Consider the following 20,140-nt stretch of genomic DNA (forward strand, 5'->3'; position numbering starts at 1 on the left):
TGGCCTGCAGTGTGCACTGCGTTGTTTGTTGACAGTGAATTTGGGACCCAGCCCAGATTTGGGGCCCCAGGCCTGAGCAAACAGAGGGGTTGGTTCTCTGAGGGTGGGAAGCTAGAAGGAGCCAGAAGGAGCATGCCACCAGGCTGCCTGCCTTCGAGACCTCAGTTTCTCCCTGAGGGTGGCCCAGATGAGCCCAGAGAGGAATCCTGCCCTAGAGAGTGGCTGAGGGGCTCAGGACACATTTCCCTTTGGAGATGGCATGAGGTCTTGGCCCTTCAACGTGAGCAGAGTTACTCAGATGAGGAACAGGATCTGGGCAGAAGGCATAGTCTGTGCAAAGGTCTGGGGGGAGGGGGAGCATACTCGGTGGGGAAACTGAGGCTCGGAGAGGACAGTCACTCTGAGATCCCTTGGGCTTTCTCCATGCCCCACCCCCTGCGCCCACCACCTGCCTCAGCCAGGGCCGCAGGGAGCTGAGCCTGAAGTAACTCCCTGACCTCAGGGCCGAGGCAGGCCAGGTTGGGTGAACAGGGCCATTGGCTGTCGGAAGGCAACAGGGAGTCCGAGGACAAAGGCCTGTGGCAGGCAGCCAGTCCCCAGGAGCCCCTCATCAGCTTCTGTGTCCTCCAGGAACTTGTCCTGTTTATGACTTTTCTCAGGCAAACCAGGGCAGCCAGTACGGGAGGGGCTGAGCTGCCACTGCTGGTAGCATGGACACTTGTCCCCAGGCCCCACTGTGTGACCTGGGCACTCCCTGGCCCTCTGGGAACCTCACTCTTTCCAGCTATGAAATGGAGCTGCTGGAGGAGGCAACCTCTGGGGCCTCTGGGGTGAATGGACAACCTTCCACGGCCCCCATGACCGCAGGCTGGGCCCTCCCCAAAAAAGATGGGGGGAAGAGTGGGGATGAAGAGTGGGGGGCCCGAGAAGGCAGAATATTCCTCCACCCCTATCAGCAGGGGGCTTTCCCACTGTGGTCTCTAAAATCTCCTAAAATCTGATTTTTCGGGAAGTCATTGGCCCAAGGGAGGCCTGTTTCCCTGGCAACCATTTTCTCTCTCAGACCCTCCATACAAGCCCCCCTGGTAATCTCTGTAGAGGCTCAGGAAATCTCCATGGCAACAGGGACCTCCAGCCCCCAAACCTGGAGCCCAGACTGGGGACAGGGTGAAGGGGGCCCTGGACAGGGACAGGACCCAAGAGGGACACCAGAGGACTGGCTCTGAGCCGGGCACCTAAAGCGGACAGCAAAGAACAGAAAACCCCATTCCCTGAAACAGGGAGGAATCCTCCCACTGCCTCCCCATCCCCCGGGCTACCAGGGCTGCCAGACTGAACCCCACTGCTGCATCCCTGCCCTCTCCCCCAGGAGTAGGACCAACTCCCACCCCCAGGGGAGGGGAGGGCACTGGGTCTCAGGCCTGTTTGACTGTGTGGCTCTGGTGCCTGGCTTCCCTTTTCTGGGCCTCGGTTTGTTTATTTGTAAAATGGGGACACTGGATGCAGGACAGCCTCCCAGCACCCCCATCATTGTGTCTTGGAGCTGAAGGGTCTGTCTGGGATTGTCTGTGCCCAGACAAAAGCCTTCCTCTGTAGCTGAGGACTGGGGAGGGGGTCGCTTTGCCCTGGGCACCCCTCCACCCTCCTCACTGAAAATCCCTGGGGGAGGAATGCCTATGGAGGTTAGCGTGAGCTCTGGGGGCAGCCTGACCTCAGTTCAAGTCCCAGCTCTGCCCGCCAGGAAATGTGGGAAAATTCTAGTCCACTCTGTGTCTCAGGTTTGTCATCCATAAGATGAGGTGATAACAGCTGCCCTTCCAATGGGGCGTTGTGAGGAAGGAGTAAGGGGATCCCTGCACAGCACTGAATGTGGATGTAGTATGTGGTAGGAAGCGGGCTGAGGGGAATTTGGGGCGGTGGGACTGCAGGGGAGGGAAGAAAGGAGGGGCTGTCCCCCATCTGAGCTCTGCAGCATCTTCCGAGGCCCAGGTTCTGCAGGCACTGCAGTCTCACGCACGGCCCTGAACGGGGCCAGTTATGAGTCCCCCTGTACCCTGAAGCCATGCAAGCAGCAGCAGCCAGATGTGATGGGTGCAGCAGTGTCCCGGAGTGTCCAGGTCAGCCTCTGATGATCCTCCGGGGCTGGGTGCTGGGCCTGGAGGCAGAGAAGCAGGATCAGTCCCTAGGGAGCCTGTGACAGCCCCATCTGACCCCCTTGCAGCCCCTTACACTCCCTGATCGCCAGGTCAGCTCTGAGCGGGCTGTCAGCTTACCCCTGTTTGGCTATCTGGCACAAGGCAGGCTCCTCTCCAAGCCCCTTTGCTTACTATTAAGGTAGGAAAAGCCTCTGAAGCCCAGAGAAGCAGTGCTCTAATGGTAGAGCCCACATCCAGCAGTAGCAGTGATAAGGGAGCATCCTGGAACCCTGACCCACAGGGGAATCCTTGTCCCACCCAGGACTCTTAGAGGACTGATGGGGCATAGGCAGCCCCAGTCCCCAGAAGAGCCTGGGGTGACACGCCAGGGTCTCAGTTTCCTCCACTATGAGGAGAAGGTGGTTGGGCCTCTCTGTGGGTCACACCCAGCAGTGGAGGTGAAAAGCAGATGTGGGGGGTATCAGTGGTCTAGAGGAGGGTAGGGGTGGGGGTTACGAGCCAGGTGCTCTCCAAGGGAGCCTTGGCCTGGCAGTGGGTGGTGGCCTGGGTCTGGGTTTGGGGGCGGGAGGCTGCAGCTTTTTTTTCTCTGCGTTTCAGGTCTCCCATGAGTTTGCCATCAACTTCAACCCCACCAACCCCTTCTGCTCAGGTGAGTGTCAGACCCGCCTGTAGCCGCCCAGTGTTTGCGACAGGCCTGGCCAGCTCCCTGGGTGGAGGGTGGGCAGAGGACAGGTTTTCATTTCTTTCTCCTTTCTCCTCCCCCTCACTGTTGCTCAGAGTGACAGAGCGGGAAGAGCTACAGTTTGGAGTCAGATAGTGCTGGATTCAAGGCCAGCTGCTGCCCTTCCTAGCTGTAGGACCTTGGAAAGGTCACTGTACCTCTTGGGCCTTTGCCTCCTTACCTGCTCCAGGATAGCTATGATGGCTGCTCTTCTCACTTTACTGGGTGGTTTGGTCAGAATTACAGGAAGCCACTGACAGGAAACCCTGTGTAAACCAGGAGGAGGTGAGGGTGGCACCAGACACACCTGCTTTCACCTCCTTCCCACCCGCCCCCTTGCTGGGAAGGCCAGCCCTGCTCTCGGAGTACTTGGCAGGGGATCAGGAGGAGGCAGGGGCTGGGAAGTGAGTGTGGTGTCTGTGTTCATCCCCACCCCTGGGCCTAAGAGGATTTCTGAGCCTCCTAGGGACAGTTAAGAAACTATTAGAGGCCGGATGCCATGGCTCATGCCTGTAATCCCAGCACTTTGAGAAGCTGAGGCAGGACGAGCACGTGAGCTCAAGTTCAAGACCAGCCTGGGCAATAGAGGGAGACCCCATTTCTACAAATTAAAAAAATTACCCAGGCATAGTGGCATATGCCTGTGGTCCCAGCTACTCAGGAGGCTGAGGTGGGAGGAAAGAAAGAGATGGGGAGGGAAGGGGAGGGTCATACCTGTAATCTCAGCACTTTGGAAGGCCAAGGTGGATGGATCAGAGGTCAGGAGTTCAAGACCAGCCTGGCCAAGATTGTGAAACCCCCGTCTGTACTAAAACAAAAATTAGCCAGGCGTGGTGGTGCGCACCTGTAATCCCAGCTACTCAGGAGGCTGAGGTGGGAGAATCGCTTGACCCAGGTGTCAGAGGTTGCAGTGAGGCGGGATTGTGCCACTGCACTCCAGCCTAGGTAACAGAATGAGACTCCATCTCAAAAAAAAAAAAAAAAAAATTAATTAAAAAAAAAAAGAAGAAAGGAAGGAGAAAAAGAAAGGAAGGAGAGAGACAAAGAAAAGGAAAGGAAAGAGAGAGAGAGAAAAAGAAAGAGAGAGAAAAAAGAGGAAGGAAGGAAGGAGGGAAGGAAGGAGGGAAAAAAGAAAAGGAAAGAAAGAAAGGGAGAGAGAGAGAAAAGGAAGGAAGGAAGGAAGACGGAAGGGAGGGATAGAGGAAGGAGGAAGAAAAGTCTGAGTCAAGGAGGGGGATGCATGTGGGTATGGAAGAGGGCTGTTTCTACCATCATAAGACCTTTCGGCCTAGGACTTGGCTTCAACATAGCATCTACCTTCCCTGGGGATCTCCAAAGCTGGGCCAGGGTGTCTGATTTGGGATAGATCTCCAGTGACATTTTGGTTGGTCAACTTCATCCCTGGCCAGAGGCCTTCTGGGTAGGGCTACATGGCACTGTGCTCACAACAGCAGCTATTTACAGAGCGCCTACTCTGTACAGACACTGTGCAAATGCCTCGATTCCCCAACCCTGAACAGAAGCCATAGCATGTCCAGAATGGACCTCCAGATGGCTTCCCATTGTCTCCAAGCATCACTGCAAGCTTTGCCAAGCCCCTTCTCTGGAAAGGCCTGAGAGACCCCCCTCCTGCCAACTGCCAGAGTGTAGATTGTCAGTCCCATTGACAGACAAAGACGTAGCCTCAGAAAGATTAAACCACTTGCCCCAGGTCCCACAGCTAAGAAAGGCAGGATTCAGGCCGGACACGGTGGCTCACCCCTGTAATCCCAGCACTTTGGGAGGCCCAGGTGGGCAGATCACCCGAGGTCAGGAGTTTGAGACCAGCCTAGGCAACATAGCAAAACCCCGTGTCTACTAAAAATACAAAAATTAGCCGGGCGTGGTGGCACATGCCTGTAATCCCAGCTACTCGGGAGGCTGAGGCAGGAGAATTCTTGAACCTGGGAGGTGGAGGTTGCAGTGAACCGACATCCTGTCACTGCACTCCAACCTGGGCGGGAGAGCAAGACTCTTTCTCAAAAAAAAAAAAAAAAAAAGGCAGGATTCAAACTCTTCAGGCCTGTCTGACTTCACATTCAGGGATCTTGACTTTTTACCATGCTGGCCTTCCCTCTGGGAGCTTCCAGTCTCACGAGGCCTATGCCAGCCGTGGCAGGGACATTTTGGGTAAGCATGAAATAGATGCTTCATCAGCAGTGGGATGAGAGCGGGTGTGGGTTCAGGGACACCTGGCTGATCCAGACTCTTCTCCCGAGGCAGGTGTGGATGGTATCGCCCAGGCGTACTCAGCTTGCCTGCCCCACATCCGCTTCTACGGTCCTACCAATTTCTCCCCCATCGTCAACCACGTGGCTCGGTTTGCGGCCCAGGCCACACAGCAGCAGACGGCCACGGTGAGTAGTCAGCTGCAAGCCAGGCATGCCAGGAACCACGCACATCCTCTGGGCTGGGGAGTAGGATATTCTGCCTTCCCTTTGCTCTAAATCCTAGTGGACACCTCTGGGCCTCAATTTACCTTCACGTATTGTAAGAGAGTTGAGTCAAGCTCCTGGCTTCCTGGAGCACAGACTGGAGAAAGTAAATCCATTCGTGCTGAGCGGGAGGCAGGGCTGTGATCAATGGGAGCTGTCTCCCCAGGGTGAGGTACTGGTTATTCCCATAAGAGAAACAAGATGGAAAACTGGAGGCGGTGACCCCTGAGGCCCTAATGCTGACCCTTCCGAGCCACCTAGTTCTAATCACAGCTGCCCCTGCCTCACACTGAGGGCTGCTGAACTGTCTGGCCCTGGCCCTACACTCAGCAGCAAGCCTAGAGCCTCACTGCCCCAGCCTGAGGCTGCCAAGGCAGCTGCGTGGCATCTGGAATATATGGTGAGCAGCCATCCCAGGCATCTGCAACTCTGGTCTCCCTTCCCTTCTCCCGCCCCCAGCTGCAGGCTGGCTCCCAGGCAGGCCCTACTGGCAGGGCCTGATGCCAGTGATGGGGTCACCAAGGGTCACCTTGCCCACCTCCCAATTTCCACCATGACCTGCCCTTGCCTCCCTCTGCAGTATGAGTTGAGGGGTCTTCTCCCCCTGCCCTAAGGGCAGTTCTCTCATGTCCCTTCTGCCGTCTCCTGACCTTGGGGACCTGACTGATCTACATGCCCTTTGCATAGGACTTCTCAGCCCCTGACCCAGCCCTGCTCCTCAGGCTCCAGCGCCATGATGGGGCATCAGGCACCCAGCCCGGAGCTGTGGATGCTGGTCTGGGTTGAGGAGACTTGACTCCATTTCCTTTCTGGCCACCACCTCCTGGGAGACCTCGGCCAGCCCCCACCCCTTTCTCATCTTCTACCTCCATTGAAAGAAGAGGGTTGCTGAAGTCGCTTCTAGAGTGTTCATTTCACTAGATTCTAAAATATCCCAAATTCACCCACTTCCCCATGGCCACAGGTCTCACTGGACCCTACAGCCGCCCTCACCACTCCTCACACCACCACTCCACACACTACCGTTTGTTTCCCCCACTGGAGGGTCATATCCAGCCGCTGCCCTGCCAAAAACCCTCCGCCATCAGATTGGATCCTCTGAGGCCAGCCTCTGCCTTCCTTACCGACCCCCTCACTGACTGCACAGCCCCTTCCTTCTCTTAGGATGATTCTGCCACCCAAACCCCTCTGTGTTCCTCAAGCAATCCCAGCTGTTCCCCCGCAGGTCCTTCCTGGACTCTGCAGAGCCCTCCCTCAGGGCCTCCTCCCCCAAGCAGCCTTCCCTAACCACCTATCTGAAGCAGATCTCTTGCCTTCTCTGCCTGTTCCTGGCTGACCCTGATGATGGTCGGCAACATCTAGTTCACATCCTTCTTTCCACGCCTGGTCCAGCGCCTGGGCTGTGCAGGCTCATCGTGCTCTGTGAATGGATGAAGTCAGCGCTGGCTGAGGGATGTGAGCTGTACAAGTTCAGTCAGAGCCTCCTCCCCCAGGGAAAGGGACCTGGTCCCATGCCTAAGGGAACCATCTAGGGGAAGGAGGCACCTGGTCATCAGGGAGGTGGCAGTTGGCTTCCGGGAGATGGTGGGAAAGATAGTGCAACCGCCCAGTGGGTTCACCTTGCCTGCTGCCTAGACAGAACTGATTTATCAAGACAGGGGAATTGCAATGGAGAAAGAGTAATTCACACAGAGCTGGTTGTGCAGGAGACCGGACTTTTATTATTACTCAAATCAGTCTCTCCGGGCATTTGGGGATCAGAGTTTTTAAAGACAATTTGGCGGGTAGAAGCTTGGGAAGTGGGGAGTGCTGATTGGTCAGGCTGGAGATGGAATCATAGGGGGTCAAAGTGAGGTTTCCTTGCTGTCTCTGTTCCTGGGTGTGATGGCAGAACTGACTGAGCCACATTACCGGTCTGGGTGGTGTCCGCTGATCCATGGAGTGCAGGGGCTGCAAAATATCTCAAGCACTGATCTTAGGTTTCACAATAGTGACATTATCCCCAATTTGGGGGAGGTTCAGACTCTTGCAGCCAGAGGCTGCATGACCCCTAAACTGTAATTTCTGATCTGTAGCTGATTTGTTAGTCCTGCAAAGACATACTGGACCCCAGGCAAGAAGAGGGTCTTTTTGGGAATGGGCTGTTACTGGTTTGTTTCAGAGTCAAACCATGAACTGAATCCATTCCCAAAGTTAGTTTGGCCTACACCCAGGAATAAACAAGGACAGTTGAAGGGTTAGAAGCAAGATAGAGTCAGTTAGGTCTGATTTCTTTTGCTGTCATAATTTCTTCAGTTATAATTTTGCAAAGGCGGTTTCCATAGGAGCGGGGAGGGTCAGAGCCTGTTCTGATGGTTCAGGAGGCAGCAGAGGGTCTGTGGGAAAAATGGGTACCCTGGAGTGGCGGGTGCCAGGGTTTGAATCCTGCCGCTATCCCTTCCTCACTGTGTGACTTGGACAAGTCACACAGTGACAGGCCAGCAAACAAGGACAGGCCAGCAGAGAGCTCAGGGAAGAGCGGCCCGGGTAGAGGGGACAGCAAGCGCAGGACGCGGAGGCAGTGCCCAGCCGGAAGGAGCTCAGAGTGCCAGAAGGAGCGTCCTGGCAACCCTGAGCCTGGGGCATGTTTCTCCTTATGGAATGGAATGTTTCCGGCTCTGAACCCATTTCCTCTTTTTGTTTTTTGAGACAGAGTTTCACTCTTGTTGCCCAGGCTGGAGTGCAATGGTGTAATCTCAGCTCACTGCAACCTCCGCCTTCTGGGTTCAAGCGATTCTCCTGCCTCAGCCTCCTGAGTAGCTGGGATTACAGGTGCCCACCAACACACCCGGCTAATTTGGTATTTTTAGTAGAGATAGGGTTCCACCGTGTTGGCCAGGCCTGTCTCGAACTCCTGTCCTCAGATGATCCTCCCGCCTCAGCCTCCCAAAGTGCTGGGATTACAGGTGTAAGCCACTGCACCCAGACCCATTTCCTCTTATGAAATGGGCGTAGTAAACCCCTAGTGTGCTGTGAGGACCTGGGTGCAGGCTTAATGGGCAGTAACTGGGAAAGGCCTGGGAGGGATTTTTTTTTTTTTGAGACAAAGTCTCATTCTGTTGCCCAGGCTGCAGTGCAGTGACACAGTCTCAGCTCACTGCAATCTTCACCTCCTGGATTCAAGTGATTCTCCTGACTCAACCTCCTGAATATCTGGGATTACAAGCACCTGCCACCATGCTGGGCTAATTTTCGTATTTTTAGTAGAGACAGAGTTTCACTATGTTGGCCAAGCTGGTCTTGAACTCCTGACCTCAACTAATCCGCCCACCTCAACCTCCCAAAGTGCTGGGATTACAGGCGTGAGCCACGGCACCTGGCTGGGATTTTTTTTTTTTTTTTTTTAATTCCTGGGGTTGCTGGGCTAGAACTGGCTAGAGAGGGCACAGCAAGAGGCAGGCTTCAGCTTGCACTCCCTCCTGTTTGGGTGCCAGGCCATTGTCCCACCCAGTCTTGTCCACCTGAGCAGGTTTCAAAGGGATAGAAAAAGAAAGTCCTGCATGTTTGTTTAAGGGGAAAAATGTGGGGCAGGGAGTGGGCCTGTAGCCCAGTGTTAGCGCCAAGGCCCTTTCACCACTGCACCTGCAGAGCCAGGGCAGGACTGGGTAGGGAGGTGGAGGACCGGGGCAGGACCTGGGGAGAGGTGGGTCTGTGTCTGCTGGACCCAGATCTGAGGAGGTTTGGGCCCCAGGAAAGGCCAGGAAGGGTATTTGTGTGTTCTGGGGAGCAGCTGCGGAGAGCTCCCCAGAGGGAAGAAGCAGAAGGACTTGAGGCCCAACCACCTGGTGCTAGTCCTCTGGACATCCCAGCCACTTCTACTGCGACTTGGTCCTCCCAGCCTGGGGGAGGCAGCCACCTCCTGGCTCCCTTCTGCTGGAAAAGCTCTGTCACCCACCCAGGCTGTGTGATCTCAGGGCATGTCTGAGCATGTCTAACCTGCAGGAGTGGGCCCAAGGGGCCTGTATCAGGCCCTCCCACTCTGATGTCCAAGAACAGTCAAGGCCATTCTCTACCTCCTGCCTTACCTTATCTCCTTGGCCTCAGGGTGCACCAGTGGAGGGGAGGTGGGGCTGCCTGGTGGTTCGGCCTCAAGCTCTGGGAGGTTCAAATCCCAGCTCCCCCACTTGCTGACTTTGTGGGACCCAGAGCTGGTAGCTTAAACTCTGTGAACTTGTTTCGTCTGTGCGACGAGGATAATGGAAACAGTTCCTGCCTTCTAGAACTAGCTAGGCATAGAAATTGCTCAGCATAGTGCCTGGCACACATAAAGTGCTTCCCTGCTGGCCAAATCTTTTGGGGACAGCTCTTGGGCTAGCATTCGGTGATGCCAAGCACAATTAATCCCAAAGCAAAAGGAAGTCATTTATGAATTATCCCCTGATGCTTTTGTCAGCCGTTTTTTAGTTTGGGGAAGAATATTTGGTGTGGCTTCACCCTCCCCATCCCCAGACATATGTGCACCGATGCACACCCACGTACAGGAAATTGAGAGCAGGTGGTGGAAGCCTCTCTCTAGGCAGGGCTGCACTCTCCCATTCATTCACTCAACACATCTTTACCGAGCAACTTCTGCATAGCACTGGGGAGACCATGATGAGTGAGACAGGGCCTCTGCCCTCCAGTGCCTGCAGTCTAGTGAGGAGCCCTAGGCCAGGAGCAGGAGACAGGGGGACTAAGCCCAGATGGAGGGCTCAGGAAAGGCTTCTTGGGAAAGTGACATGTGAGCTGAAACTTGGAGGATGCTTGAGTTAGCCTCATAAAGGATGTGTGCGCGTGGAGTGTCTCAGGCGGAGGGAACGGCACGTGCAGAGGCCTGGAGGTTTGGTGTGTGGGTGTACCGGAATGAAGGAATGTGTTGAAAGAGGAGGAGGTGGGGTGAGGTGAGGCTGAAAGGTAGGCCAGCTCCTGTGGGGCCTCAGAAGCCATTGAGAAATCTGGGTTTTCTCTGGAGGGCGGTGGGGAGCCACTGGAAGGTCTTATGCAGGTTTGAGTGGGCCTTGCGGGGACTCCTATCTCAGGCCTTCATCTTTCCCTCTGCCTCGGCCCCTGAGACCTGGGCCTTGCTATTCATGGCCCATTCCTGGTTGGTCGCCCAGGTGTCTGTTGTCCCAGTGGAGAGGGAGCTGGGAAGCTGCCAGCTCCCTGGGAATTCCACCTACTCCCCTGGCAGGGTCCTCAGCAGCCAACTTCCCTGAAATGAGCCAGGGAGTAAGTGCAACTTCCCTAGACTCTGCCTGGAACTGTTGTGGTCAAGTCAATTTCTTATAAATCAAATCACACGTTAAATGCATTAGGGGAAGCAGTTGTTTACAGCCCTAGAAACCTGAAAAACCTCGGGGTAAAGGCAAGAGTTGCTTCATCCTTTTTGGGAGTTGGGTTTCGGGATTCAGTCTGACAGTGATGGGCTGTTTCCAGAGGTGGCAATGCTGGGGACAGGGTGAACCAGGACCATCTGCACGGACAGCAGAGCCTGCAGAGCCTCTTCCAACCCCTCACAGCCGATTCCACCCTCCGTTCTCTCCATCCATAACCCCTTCCCCTTTGATCTGTCCTGGGGGTAGGGCTGTGTAATAGACGTTTGAGGCTCCTGAACAACTCTGGCTTTGTCCAGGCTGGGTGGGAAGCCGGGGACTTGTCAGCTGCACTTCCGCTGCCGAGGTCTGGGCTGCTGACCTCAGGCGCGGCTGGGCACTCGCTGAGGCCAGGCCCCTGGATGTGGGCATGGTGGCTGGCTGATTGGCACACAGGGGTGCGGGTTAAAGTCCAGTACCAGGGCTCTGGGCCCCACCCTGGGCTGCTATCCTGGACATTCAGGCCCTCAGACACTGGCGTGCTAGGTGGGAAGAAAGCTTTTCCCTGCCAGGCCCCTCTGCTGGAGACAATGACAGGCCACTGGTGCCAGTGGGCGGTGGAGGAGGACATCATGTAAAGAGCCCCAGAGTCAGCCAGGCTGGGTTCAGTCTGGACTGTGCCAGTTCCCGGCTGTGAGGCCTCAACAAGTTACATCACCTCTCTGAGTTCGACTCCTCTAGAATGGGAGTCTGTGTGAGGGTGACAGGCAGGGTCTGGGTAGTGCTGTCACTGTGTGGTATCACCTCCTCTGGCCACTGGTGCCCACAGTCCTGCAGGAACTGTCTGCCCCCAGGCTCCCCAGGGAGTGGGAGCTGCCAGCTAAGAGGGAGGCCCAGGCCTGAGTCCCACACATCTCCTAGGCATGGGGCTGATAGAAACGAGGGAGCCAGGAGGGCCACGTGCAGAGGGAGTGGGCACTGCCTGCCTGAGCTGGAACGGGCTTGGAGACAGATCCCACCCACTGAAAGGTGGGGCCCGTTAGACCAAGGCCAAGCATTCTTTTCTTTCCTCATTGTCCGGCCTCTTAGTGTCTTTCCACCTGTCTGCTTAGGTGTCCCAGAAATATTGCCCTGGACTGTTTCTGATGGTATTGAGGTGGGGTTGGAGGGCCGCCTAAGGGAAGGGGCCCAGGAACGATGGTGGACTGTCCGGGGTAGGGTCTGGATGGGCTTCTGAGGCCCCTCACAACCAGGGATGGGGGGCTGGCAACAGCAGCCCTCCACTGTGGGATTCAGGCCGCCATCTCCATGGCAACAGGTATCCCCAGCCAAGGGATTGGTCTCTTAAAGGCACAGTGCTGGAGCTAGACCACTGCTGCCTGGAGCTGGGGTTGAGGATGGTGGGGTCCGTGTCTCCACACAGCTCACCCTGCTCCTTCCCTCCACAGTTGTACTTGGGGGGCAGACAGGGGGACAAGACACCTTGGAGGGCTGAGCTTGTAGCCTCTACAACCTCCCCAGGGAAGAAGCGGCTTTGCTGGATATGAAGGTGGCCAAGGGCTGACCTGGGGTCCAGCTTAGTTCCACCCTCCTTAGCTCCATGACCTTGACTAGTCCAGGCCCCAGTTTCCTCTTCTGGAAGATGAAAGCCCCAAATAGAATATGAAGACCACAAGAGCTGATCTGTTGATGTTAGGGGTGGGGGAAACTCAGCTTCCCCTAAAGGGTCAGTGGGTACTAAGGACATAGCTGAGCTGAAAATGAGTTCTTGGCTGGGTGCGGTGGCTCACGTCTGTAATCCCAGCACTTTGGGAGGCTGAGGCAGGTGGATCACCTGAGGTCAGGAGTTTGAGACCAGCCTGGTCATCGTGGTGAAACCCCATCTCTACTAAAAATACAAAAATTAGCAGGGCATGGTGGCGGGTGCCTATAATCCCAGCTACTTGGGAGGCTGAGGCAGGAGAATCGCTTGAACCCAGGAGTTGGAGGTTGCAGTGAGCCCAGGTCGTGCCACTGTACTCCAGCCTGGGCGACAGAGTGAGACTCAGTCTAAAAAAAAAGAGTTCTTGGCCGATTTGGAATCCTGGGCCCTCACCCTCAGATGGTCCAGTGAGCCTCCCTGCACTTCACTCAGGCACACCCCGGCCCCACTTCACAGTTTGTATTTTATATATCTCCCACACTAATTATTCAGTATTTTTTAGATTTAATTTATAAAGAAACTCTATATCCCAGTGTATGTGAAAAAAGCAGTATCACTTGCCATAAATAGAGAGTAACAAAAATAAACACAACAAGCTGTACAATGGTATTAAAGTCTAGCTGGAGACTATTGTCTCAAGTTCTGGGCTTCCTGCCTTCCCTTTCTGTTGATAAGGAAGCTCAGCAAATGTTAGATGTGAAAGACACAGTAGTACCAAACCAAGACTTGCTCCTGGGCGCAGTTCAGAGAATTGAAAGGCCACTGCAAACCAGTCCTCTTCCCGGGGTGACTTGATGGTGCTCAGTGCTGTGTTTGGGATGTGACCCAAATCGACTGATTTGCCAGCAGAGTCCCACACTCCTGGAAGCCCTGGCCCAGATGACCTGCTTTAGCTCCTGCAAGGTGTCTCAGATTGCCGTGTTGAGTAGGGAATGGAGGGGGTCACAGGTGCCCATGCCCAGGTGCAGCAGAGAGGAGGAGACCGATCCCAGAGCAGCCCGTCAGCCAGATGTGTCCTCCTGCACCAGCCGTGGGCCTGTCGGGAATGCAGCTGACTGGGCCACTGCCACATGTCAGGCACATTATCTGCAACAAATCCCACTCTGCAGATGAAGAAACTGAAGCACTACAAGTCAAGTCAGTTGCCTAGAGTCCTACAGTGTAGCAACCGGCAAGGCCAGGCCAGAGTCCAGGGCTCTCAGAGGCCACAAGGGGGAGTCTAAGATAACACACAGCACAGGAGGGGAGAGCGGTTTGCACTTCCTGCTGTGACCAGGTCAGAGTTTAGAGCGTGAGAGGCCTGCAGGGGTTGGGTGCCGAGAGCAGGATGCATAGGGAGTTGTCTGGGACTTGGCTGCAGCTGGGTAAGATGCACTGCCTCCCTCCAGGACTCAGAGGGTTTGGGGTGAAGGAGGGAAGGAGAAGGGGTGCCAGGGCCTCGGCCTTGCTGAGTGTCCCGTTGACCCCCTCCCCGCAGCAGTACTTCATCCTCCTCATCATCACGGACGGGGTCATCAGTGACATGGAGGAGACGCGGCATGCCGTGGTGCAGGCTTCCAAGCTGCCCATGTCCATCATCATCGTGGGCGTGGGCAATGCCGACTTCGCTGCCATGGAATTCCTAGATGGGGACAGCCGCATGCTGCGGTCCCACACGGGGGAGGAGGCAGCCCGCGATATTGTGCAGTTCGTTCCCTTTCGAGAGTTCCGCAACGTGAGTGTGGGCCTGGGCTGGGAGGCGGCGGTTACAGGACCCCAGCCACCATAGCTCATAATCAAGCTTGAGAGTCTTGGGTTGTCTGGCCCAATCCTAGACTTCTCCACTCCATTGACTATGCTCTTCTGAGGGCCTGCTATGGCCAGGTGCCATGCCAGGCCTTGCCCTGGTGGTGGCCATTGTGATAGTGTGCGCACTTGCTTCCATAAACTGATGGAACATGGAGCTGTGGGCATCTAGCCTGAGGCTCTGGGGTGGGGCTTCCTAGAGGACCTGCCCTCTAGTGGGGTCTGATGAGAGGCTCGGGCTATCCATGTGGTGTAAAGTGCGGGAGGAGAGAGGGGTTTTCCTGATCATCACACCCCAGCCAGCTCCCTCATTTTGCAGATGGAAAACAAGGCCTCCCCGTCATCTTAGGTTGACCTCCTCTCCCTAAAGGCCTCTGCCTGGGAGAGTGGTGTCCCCTGCCTTGTTCCTGGAAGTGGCTCTGGCTTTATTTGCAGGTGATCCCAGGTCTGCCCACAAGGAGGCCAGGGTTGGCTTCCTGATCACTGCCCTAGCAGCAGGGCCCATGAGGAGTCCCATAGGGGAGCAGTCTCTCCCCTGTACTACTGGCTGGGGACTTAACCCAGCCTCAGCAAGAACTGCCCACGGTGGTTTGCACCCAGTGGCCCTCACCTCTCTGCCCAGCATCCTCTGGGGTTGCCTGCGATGGTTCTACTCCTTCCTCTGGAGCATTCGCTTCCTGAGGACAAACGCTGGGCATCAGTCACCCCTTCATGCACAGGTCGGTGACCGAGTACCTCCATGTGCCTGGCCTGTGGCTGGCCGTTCACCAGTGAACCAGACTGTTAGGCCCATTTATTCCCACCAAGAAGGTGCTCAGGAGATGTTTGCCAGATGCATAGGTGCTTCCCACAGACGGAGTCATCCTAACCCATTACTCCCAGGCATCTCAAGTGCTCCAGGTAACACTTACACCTAACTAAAGGAAGGTAATGTGATCAGGGGGAATTTCAGGCCTGGGCTGAGAAGAGGGACGCCACTTGCAGACAGCCCTGGCCCGCAGCCCTAATTTTGTCCTCAAAGGACACCTGCTGCAGCAGCCCTCTGGGCATAGTGCCGCTCACAACTTCCGGTCATTAATCCTTATTCTCTCTCTTCCCCACCCCACCCTCGTCCACCCTGCAGGCAGCAAAAGAGACCTTGGCCAAAGCTGTGCTGGCAGAGCTGCCCCAACAAGTTGTGCAGTATTTCAAGCATAAAAACCTGCCCCCCACCAACTCGGAGCCCGCCTGAGCTCCAGTGCCCAGCAGCAGCATGTCGGCTGAGCCTCCCGCCCTCCCCCAGGAACATGCACGCTCACCCTGCTTCCTTGTGGGTGGCCTTTTTTTACCAATCCACATTTTTATTTTTTACAACCGGACCTCCACCCCCAACTTCCTCCAGCCCAGCTGGGCTTCCTTTGTTGGAGTCAACTGTTGATGCTTCCAGGCCAAACTGGGTTCCTCTCCTCCTCTCCCCACCTTTGCCATTCTTAAGTATTGAATGTACTTTGTATAATTTTAGTGGAATTATTATTGTTATTGAGAATAAAATTTTTACAATCATAACTGGCTTTTTCCAAGTAACTATATGCAGACTCTGATGAAAGGAACGTGTCCTTGGTGCATACTTCGTGTCGTAGCCTGCACCTAATTAATTCCGGCTGTTTTTTTTTAATACTGTGACCGTGTTCTATTTGTTATATACTCAGGGTAATAAACGAGTTTCAGACGTCCCTGCGTCAGCTCCTTCCTCAGCAGGGACCTGACAGGCTCACTGATCTGAGAAAGGAAATGGAAGATGAAAATCCACCCTGCAAGTCTGCTAAGTTGGTGTAGTCATCTCTGCATGGGGACATGCATTCCAGATGATAAGCTGTTAAATCGCTGCCAGTTAACAGTGATAACCTGTTAAACTGGCACAGAACCGGGCACATTGTGCAAACTCAATAAATATTTGTGGATGAATAGAATGAATGTACAGGACCACACCAGTTTCTGGTTGGTTGCACTCAGGTGCAACCAATACCACATATCCCTACCCCACAACTGGACAGCAGTCCCAGTCACCCATCTGCTCCTCCTTGGGTCTCCCGGGTGTTTGGGTGGGCCACTGGGAGTCTGTGAAAGCCTCTCTGGCTTCAGGACCCCAAATGGGGCTGCTTCTGACCCTGTTGTTTCTTCCGCATCCCCCTCTCTAGGCTCAGGCCCAGTTTTATGAAACCAGTCAGAGGACCCCTCTCTGAAAGTTCAGCCCCCCTCCCAGGTCCCTCCTTTATTCCACATACATCTCCTTCTCTTTTAGCCACCTGACTCCCGCTTGGAGCTCCAGGTAGCCCCTTGGACATGGGCTTCCGTGTAATCAGTAACAGCTAACCCTCCTGTTAAGCACTGATTACAGCTCCATGTTCAGTGTTTTGCAGGCACTTTTTCTTTTTTGAGACAGGGTCTCACTCTGTCCCACCCAGGCTGGAGTGCAGTGGTGTGATCTCGGCTCACTGCAGCCTCAACCTTGTGGGCTCAAGCAGTGCTCCCACCTCAGCCTCCTGAGTAGCTGGAACACAGGCATGCACCACCACGCCCAGCTAACTTTTGTAGACACGGAGTTTCACCATGTTGCCCAGGCTGCAAGCACTATCTTGGTGAACCCTTAACATAGCTCCTGACAGTGACCATTTCAGAGATGAGGAGACAAGCAGAGAAGCAAATCAAGTCTACTAGAGGCAGAGCCAGGCCTCTTACCCAAGTCTGGCTGCCTCATGGCCCTCACTTGCTCCACTGCACTGAATGCCTTCCCTTGGCTCTGGATGGGGTTCTTCTGCTCAAGCTGCTAATGAATTAGTCACTCTGTGCCACTGACATTAGAAAGTCACTTGTACCCATCTACTCTTCTGCTCAGTAATTCTTACTGGGGCCTGCTAGGATTGGGCACCACAGCAGGTAGATTCCCATCTCTTAGTGCCTGGTGAGCTCCAGCCAGAGTTTTTCTGGCAGGAGCGAGTAAGGGATACCTTCATCCTAAGCTTCTGGTGCCCCTGCCGATTCTGTGGACACCAAGAATCAGCTGAAGGATCTGTTAGGGACACTTCTCTCAAGAGGGCCACAGGATTGCACAGAGCCCTGATTTGCAGACTGTCCTTCGGAAAACCACAGTGCACTGGCCCCCAGGCTGGCAACATGGGTGGAATCCCACCCCTCCCTTACACCTTCCCATGGGAGCGGCTTACAAGCTTAGTGAAACTAGGGAGACTGCCATCCACTGGGCCATGTCAGACCCAGCCTTGCAGTGGGGGTCTGTCCCACATGCTCCCACTCTCAGGTCACTTCCTCAGGTGTGGTGGCTGCAGTCCCCACATCCAGGCTTCACATGGGGGCAGATCCAGCCATCTCTGCTCTCTGTCTGCCCCTTGTCAAGAGTTTATCTAAACTCTTGACAAGGCCAACCAAATCACTTTTTATTTTTTTATTTTTGAGACAGAGTCTCACTCTGTCACCCAGGCTGGAGTGCAGTGGCACAATCTCAGCTCACTGCAGCCTCTGCCTCCTGGGTTCAAGTGATTCTCCTGCCTCAGCCTCCCAAGTAGTTGGGACTACAGGCGCATGCCACCTTGCCCGACTAATTGTTGTATTTTTAGTAGAGATGTAGTTTCACCATGTTTGTCAGGCTGTTCTCGAGCTCCTGACCTCAAGTGATCCGCCTGCCTCCCAAAGTGCTAGGATTACAGACATGAGCCACGGCGCCTGACCCCAAATCACTTTTGTAAAATTCCAAGCTTTGGTGCCGCTACTTGGTTCCTGCACATGGATGGGAGGCTGAAAAGTGAACTTGAAAACTGAGCCAGAAAGACTCCTTTACCCTTGAATCCCCTCCACGGAGGCCTGGGCACTGGCATTTGTTTAGAAGTTTCACTGAAACCAAAGAAAGCCAGACTTAAAAGTTCAAATGAAAATTCTGGTTCTGTCACTTAGCTATGCAACCTCAGACAAGCCATTGAGCCCCTAGGAATTCTGATTTCCTGTAAAATATAGAGACAGGCTGCTTCACAGGACTTTTTTCCCCCAGAATGAAAGACACTACAGTCCACAAAAATAACGCACAAATGCCCCAAACACCCTGGCACATACATAGCAAGCTCTCAGTATACACTGAATGAAAGAAACCAACACAAGCAATGATGTGCATGACTATTACTAAAACAGTAATGGAAGACCAGCTTGCACTATAAAGCATAGGTGAATGGCTGTCCCTCAGGGTTTTTCTGCCCCTCCCCTCTGCAAAGCTCTCATGCTGGGGCCATGTTACCACCATGAGGCTCCCTCTCTCTCCGAACTGCTGCTCCAGCAGGTAAGGGAGCAAAATGTCAGCCCTTGCCAGTGTCACTAAAGCACAAATGTGTGACTGGTTTCTGTGTTCAACCTGTAACTACAAAAGTGTTGCCAAGATCCTAGCGTCCCACTGAGCAGAACTTGCATTCCATCCTGTGACGCGTAAGTGGGCTGGGCATGCCAGAAAATCAAGAAAATACCCAAGTCCAAATAATCTGCACCACCATGGAGCTGTTTTTCTGGAAGGGCCGAAGATGACAGCTGAGCCATATACCCACGGCTAGGACAACTGCGCCAAGGAACCGGGTGTGCCTAAGCAATTAACATTTAGCCAAAAGGGAAGCATACAGCAAAAGCTGGTGGTTGGAGCTTTGATGACCAGATCTGACCCTTCGCCCATGCCAGTGTTCTAGCTGCAACTGAGGAATGCCAGTGGAATGGATAAACCTGCATAAATCACCACTAATGGAAGCTCTGGCTACACCACCCAAAAACAAGGGAGGGCTCTTGGTAACAGCACTGAGGGTGGTCACCAGTTACTAAACACTGTGTGTCAGATACTGCACACCTAGCACCTAATCTAGGTTATCTCTAACTCCCTAGGAAGTTAATGGTGTTATTCCTATTTACCAAGGAGGAAAGTGAGGTCCAGAGAGGTCACACTAACCTTGCCCAGTGACACAGCTAGTCACAGCTGGCTCCTAACTCATAACCACTATGGTGGAACTAGGCTGAGTTCCCAGAGAGGAGCAGCAGAAACAGCGGGGAAGGGCTTAGGCAAATGAAGCTCCTCTCTTGGGTGGGAAGGAGGTAGCCAGACGGGAAGAACTCAGGAGCTACAGTGAAAGAAATGAGAATGCCTGGCACTAAGTCACCCGACTTAGGGGCTCCTGACGCCCAGTATAGAATGATCCTGAAAAAAGCTGAAGCCACTCCCCACCCCACCCCTCTGAATTTGGGGAGCCAGCTCTCAGTCTCTTGCATCCTTAGATTCAGGGAAGATATACACAAGTAGGTAGCCAGCCACCTTTTTGGGGTCTAGTCACATCAGCTTCCCTGGTTTTTACGGATGGAAAAATAGATGCTTTGAATATCACATTCACTTTCTCCACCCAGTTAGGTGACACAAGCCAGATAATCCTCCCCAAATAGAAGTGGCAGTAGGATTCCTATTAGCTTTCTCCCTCACGTGGTTGGAGAATTATAAGAATCCAACCACTCAGGACAAAGTAAGCGAGTTTAAAGAAACCCATGCCAAACTTTGTTTTTGTCCCGTAATTACCCAGTTATAAAATCCCAATTATTAAGGCAGGAGTACTACACTTTACAGTTTAAAGCAGTGTTTCTTTCCAGCCCTGTTTATTCTATTCTCCTTTGGGTTTGAACTTCAAGTCTACACTAGATACTTTCCCAGGCTGCTTCCTCTGTTGGTCAGATCAGATGCTGCTTTGTTAGCTGTGGTTTCTACAGAAGCTCTGTTTCAGTTCCAGAGCTCTGTGCTAATGGGTACAAGGGAATATGATGCAATGATCACCAGTGATTCTCAGTCTCTCCTGAGACACCAAAAGATAAGTCACAGTCTGGAGCCTCACTCAACTTTCTCAACACAATCTAGCTGAGAGACATGGGGAGAGTTGGAAGCACAATATTCAGTAGAGGAAAACAAGATC

At 54.0% G+C, this 20,140-nt stretch overlaps 1 protein-coding gene across 2 annotated transcripts in view; it reads left to right on the top strand.

Annotated features, from left to right (window-relative positions):
- CPNE2 (copine 2) overlaps positions 1-15,713 on the top strand; it is a 55,439-nt gene extending 39,726 nt beyond the window's left edge. For both annotated transcript variants that reach the window (XM_017878823.1, XM_017878822.1), the window contains exons 13-16: positions 2,754-2,805; positions 5,140-5,273; positions 13,861-14,097; positions 15,292-15,713. In XM_017878823.1, the coding sequence (XP_017734312.1) occupies positions 2,754-2,805; positions 5,140-5,273; positions 13,861-14,097; positions 15,292-15,399 (531 nt within the window). In that variant the 3' untranslated portion in view covers positions 15,400-15,713. The remainder of the gene's footprint in view (positions 1-2,753; positions 2,806-5,139; positions 5,274-13,860; positions 14,098-15,291) is intronic.
- The last annotated feature ends 4,427 nt before the right edge of the window (positions 15,714-20,140 follow it).

The sequence above is a fragment of the Rhinopithecus bieti genome, unplaced genomic scaffold (assembly GCF_001698545.2).
Source record: "Rhinopithecus bieti isolate Rb0 unplaced genomic scaffold, ASM169854v2 scaffold_11161, whole genome shotgun sequence".
Lineage (NCBI taxonomy): Eukaryota > Metazoa > Chordata > Mammalia > Primates > Cercopithecidae > Rhinopithecus > Rhinopithecus bieti.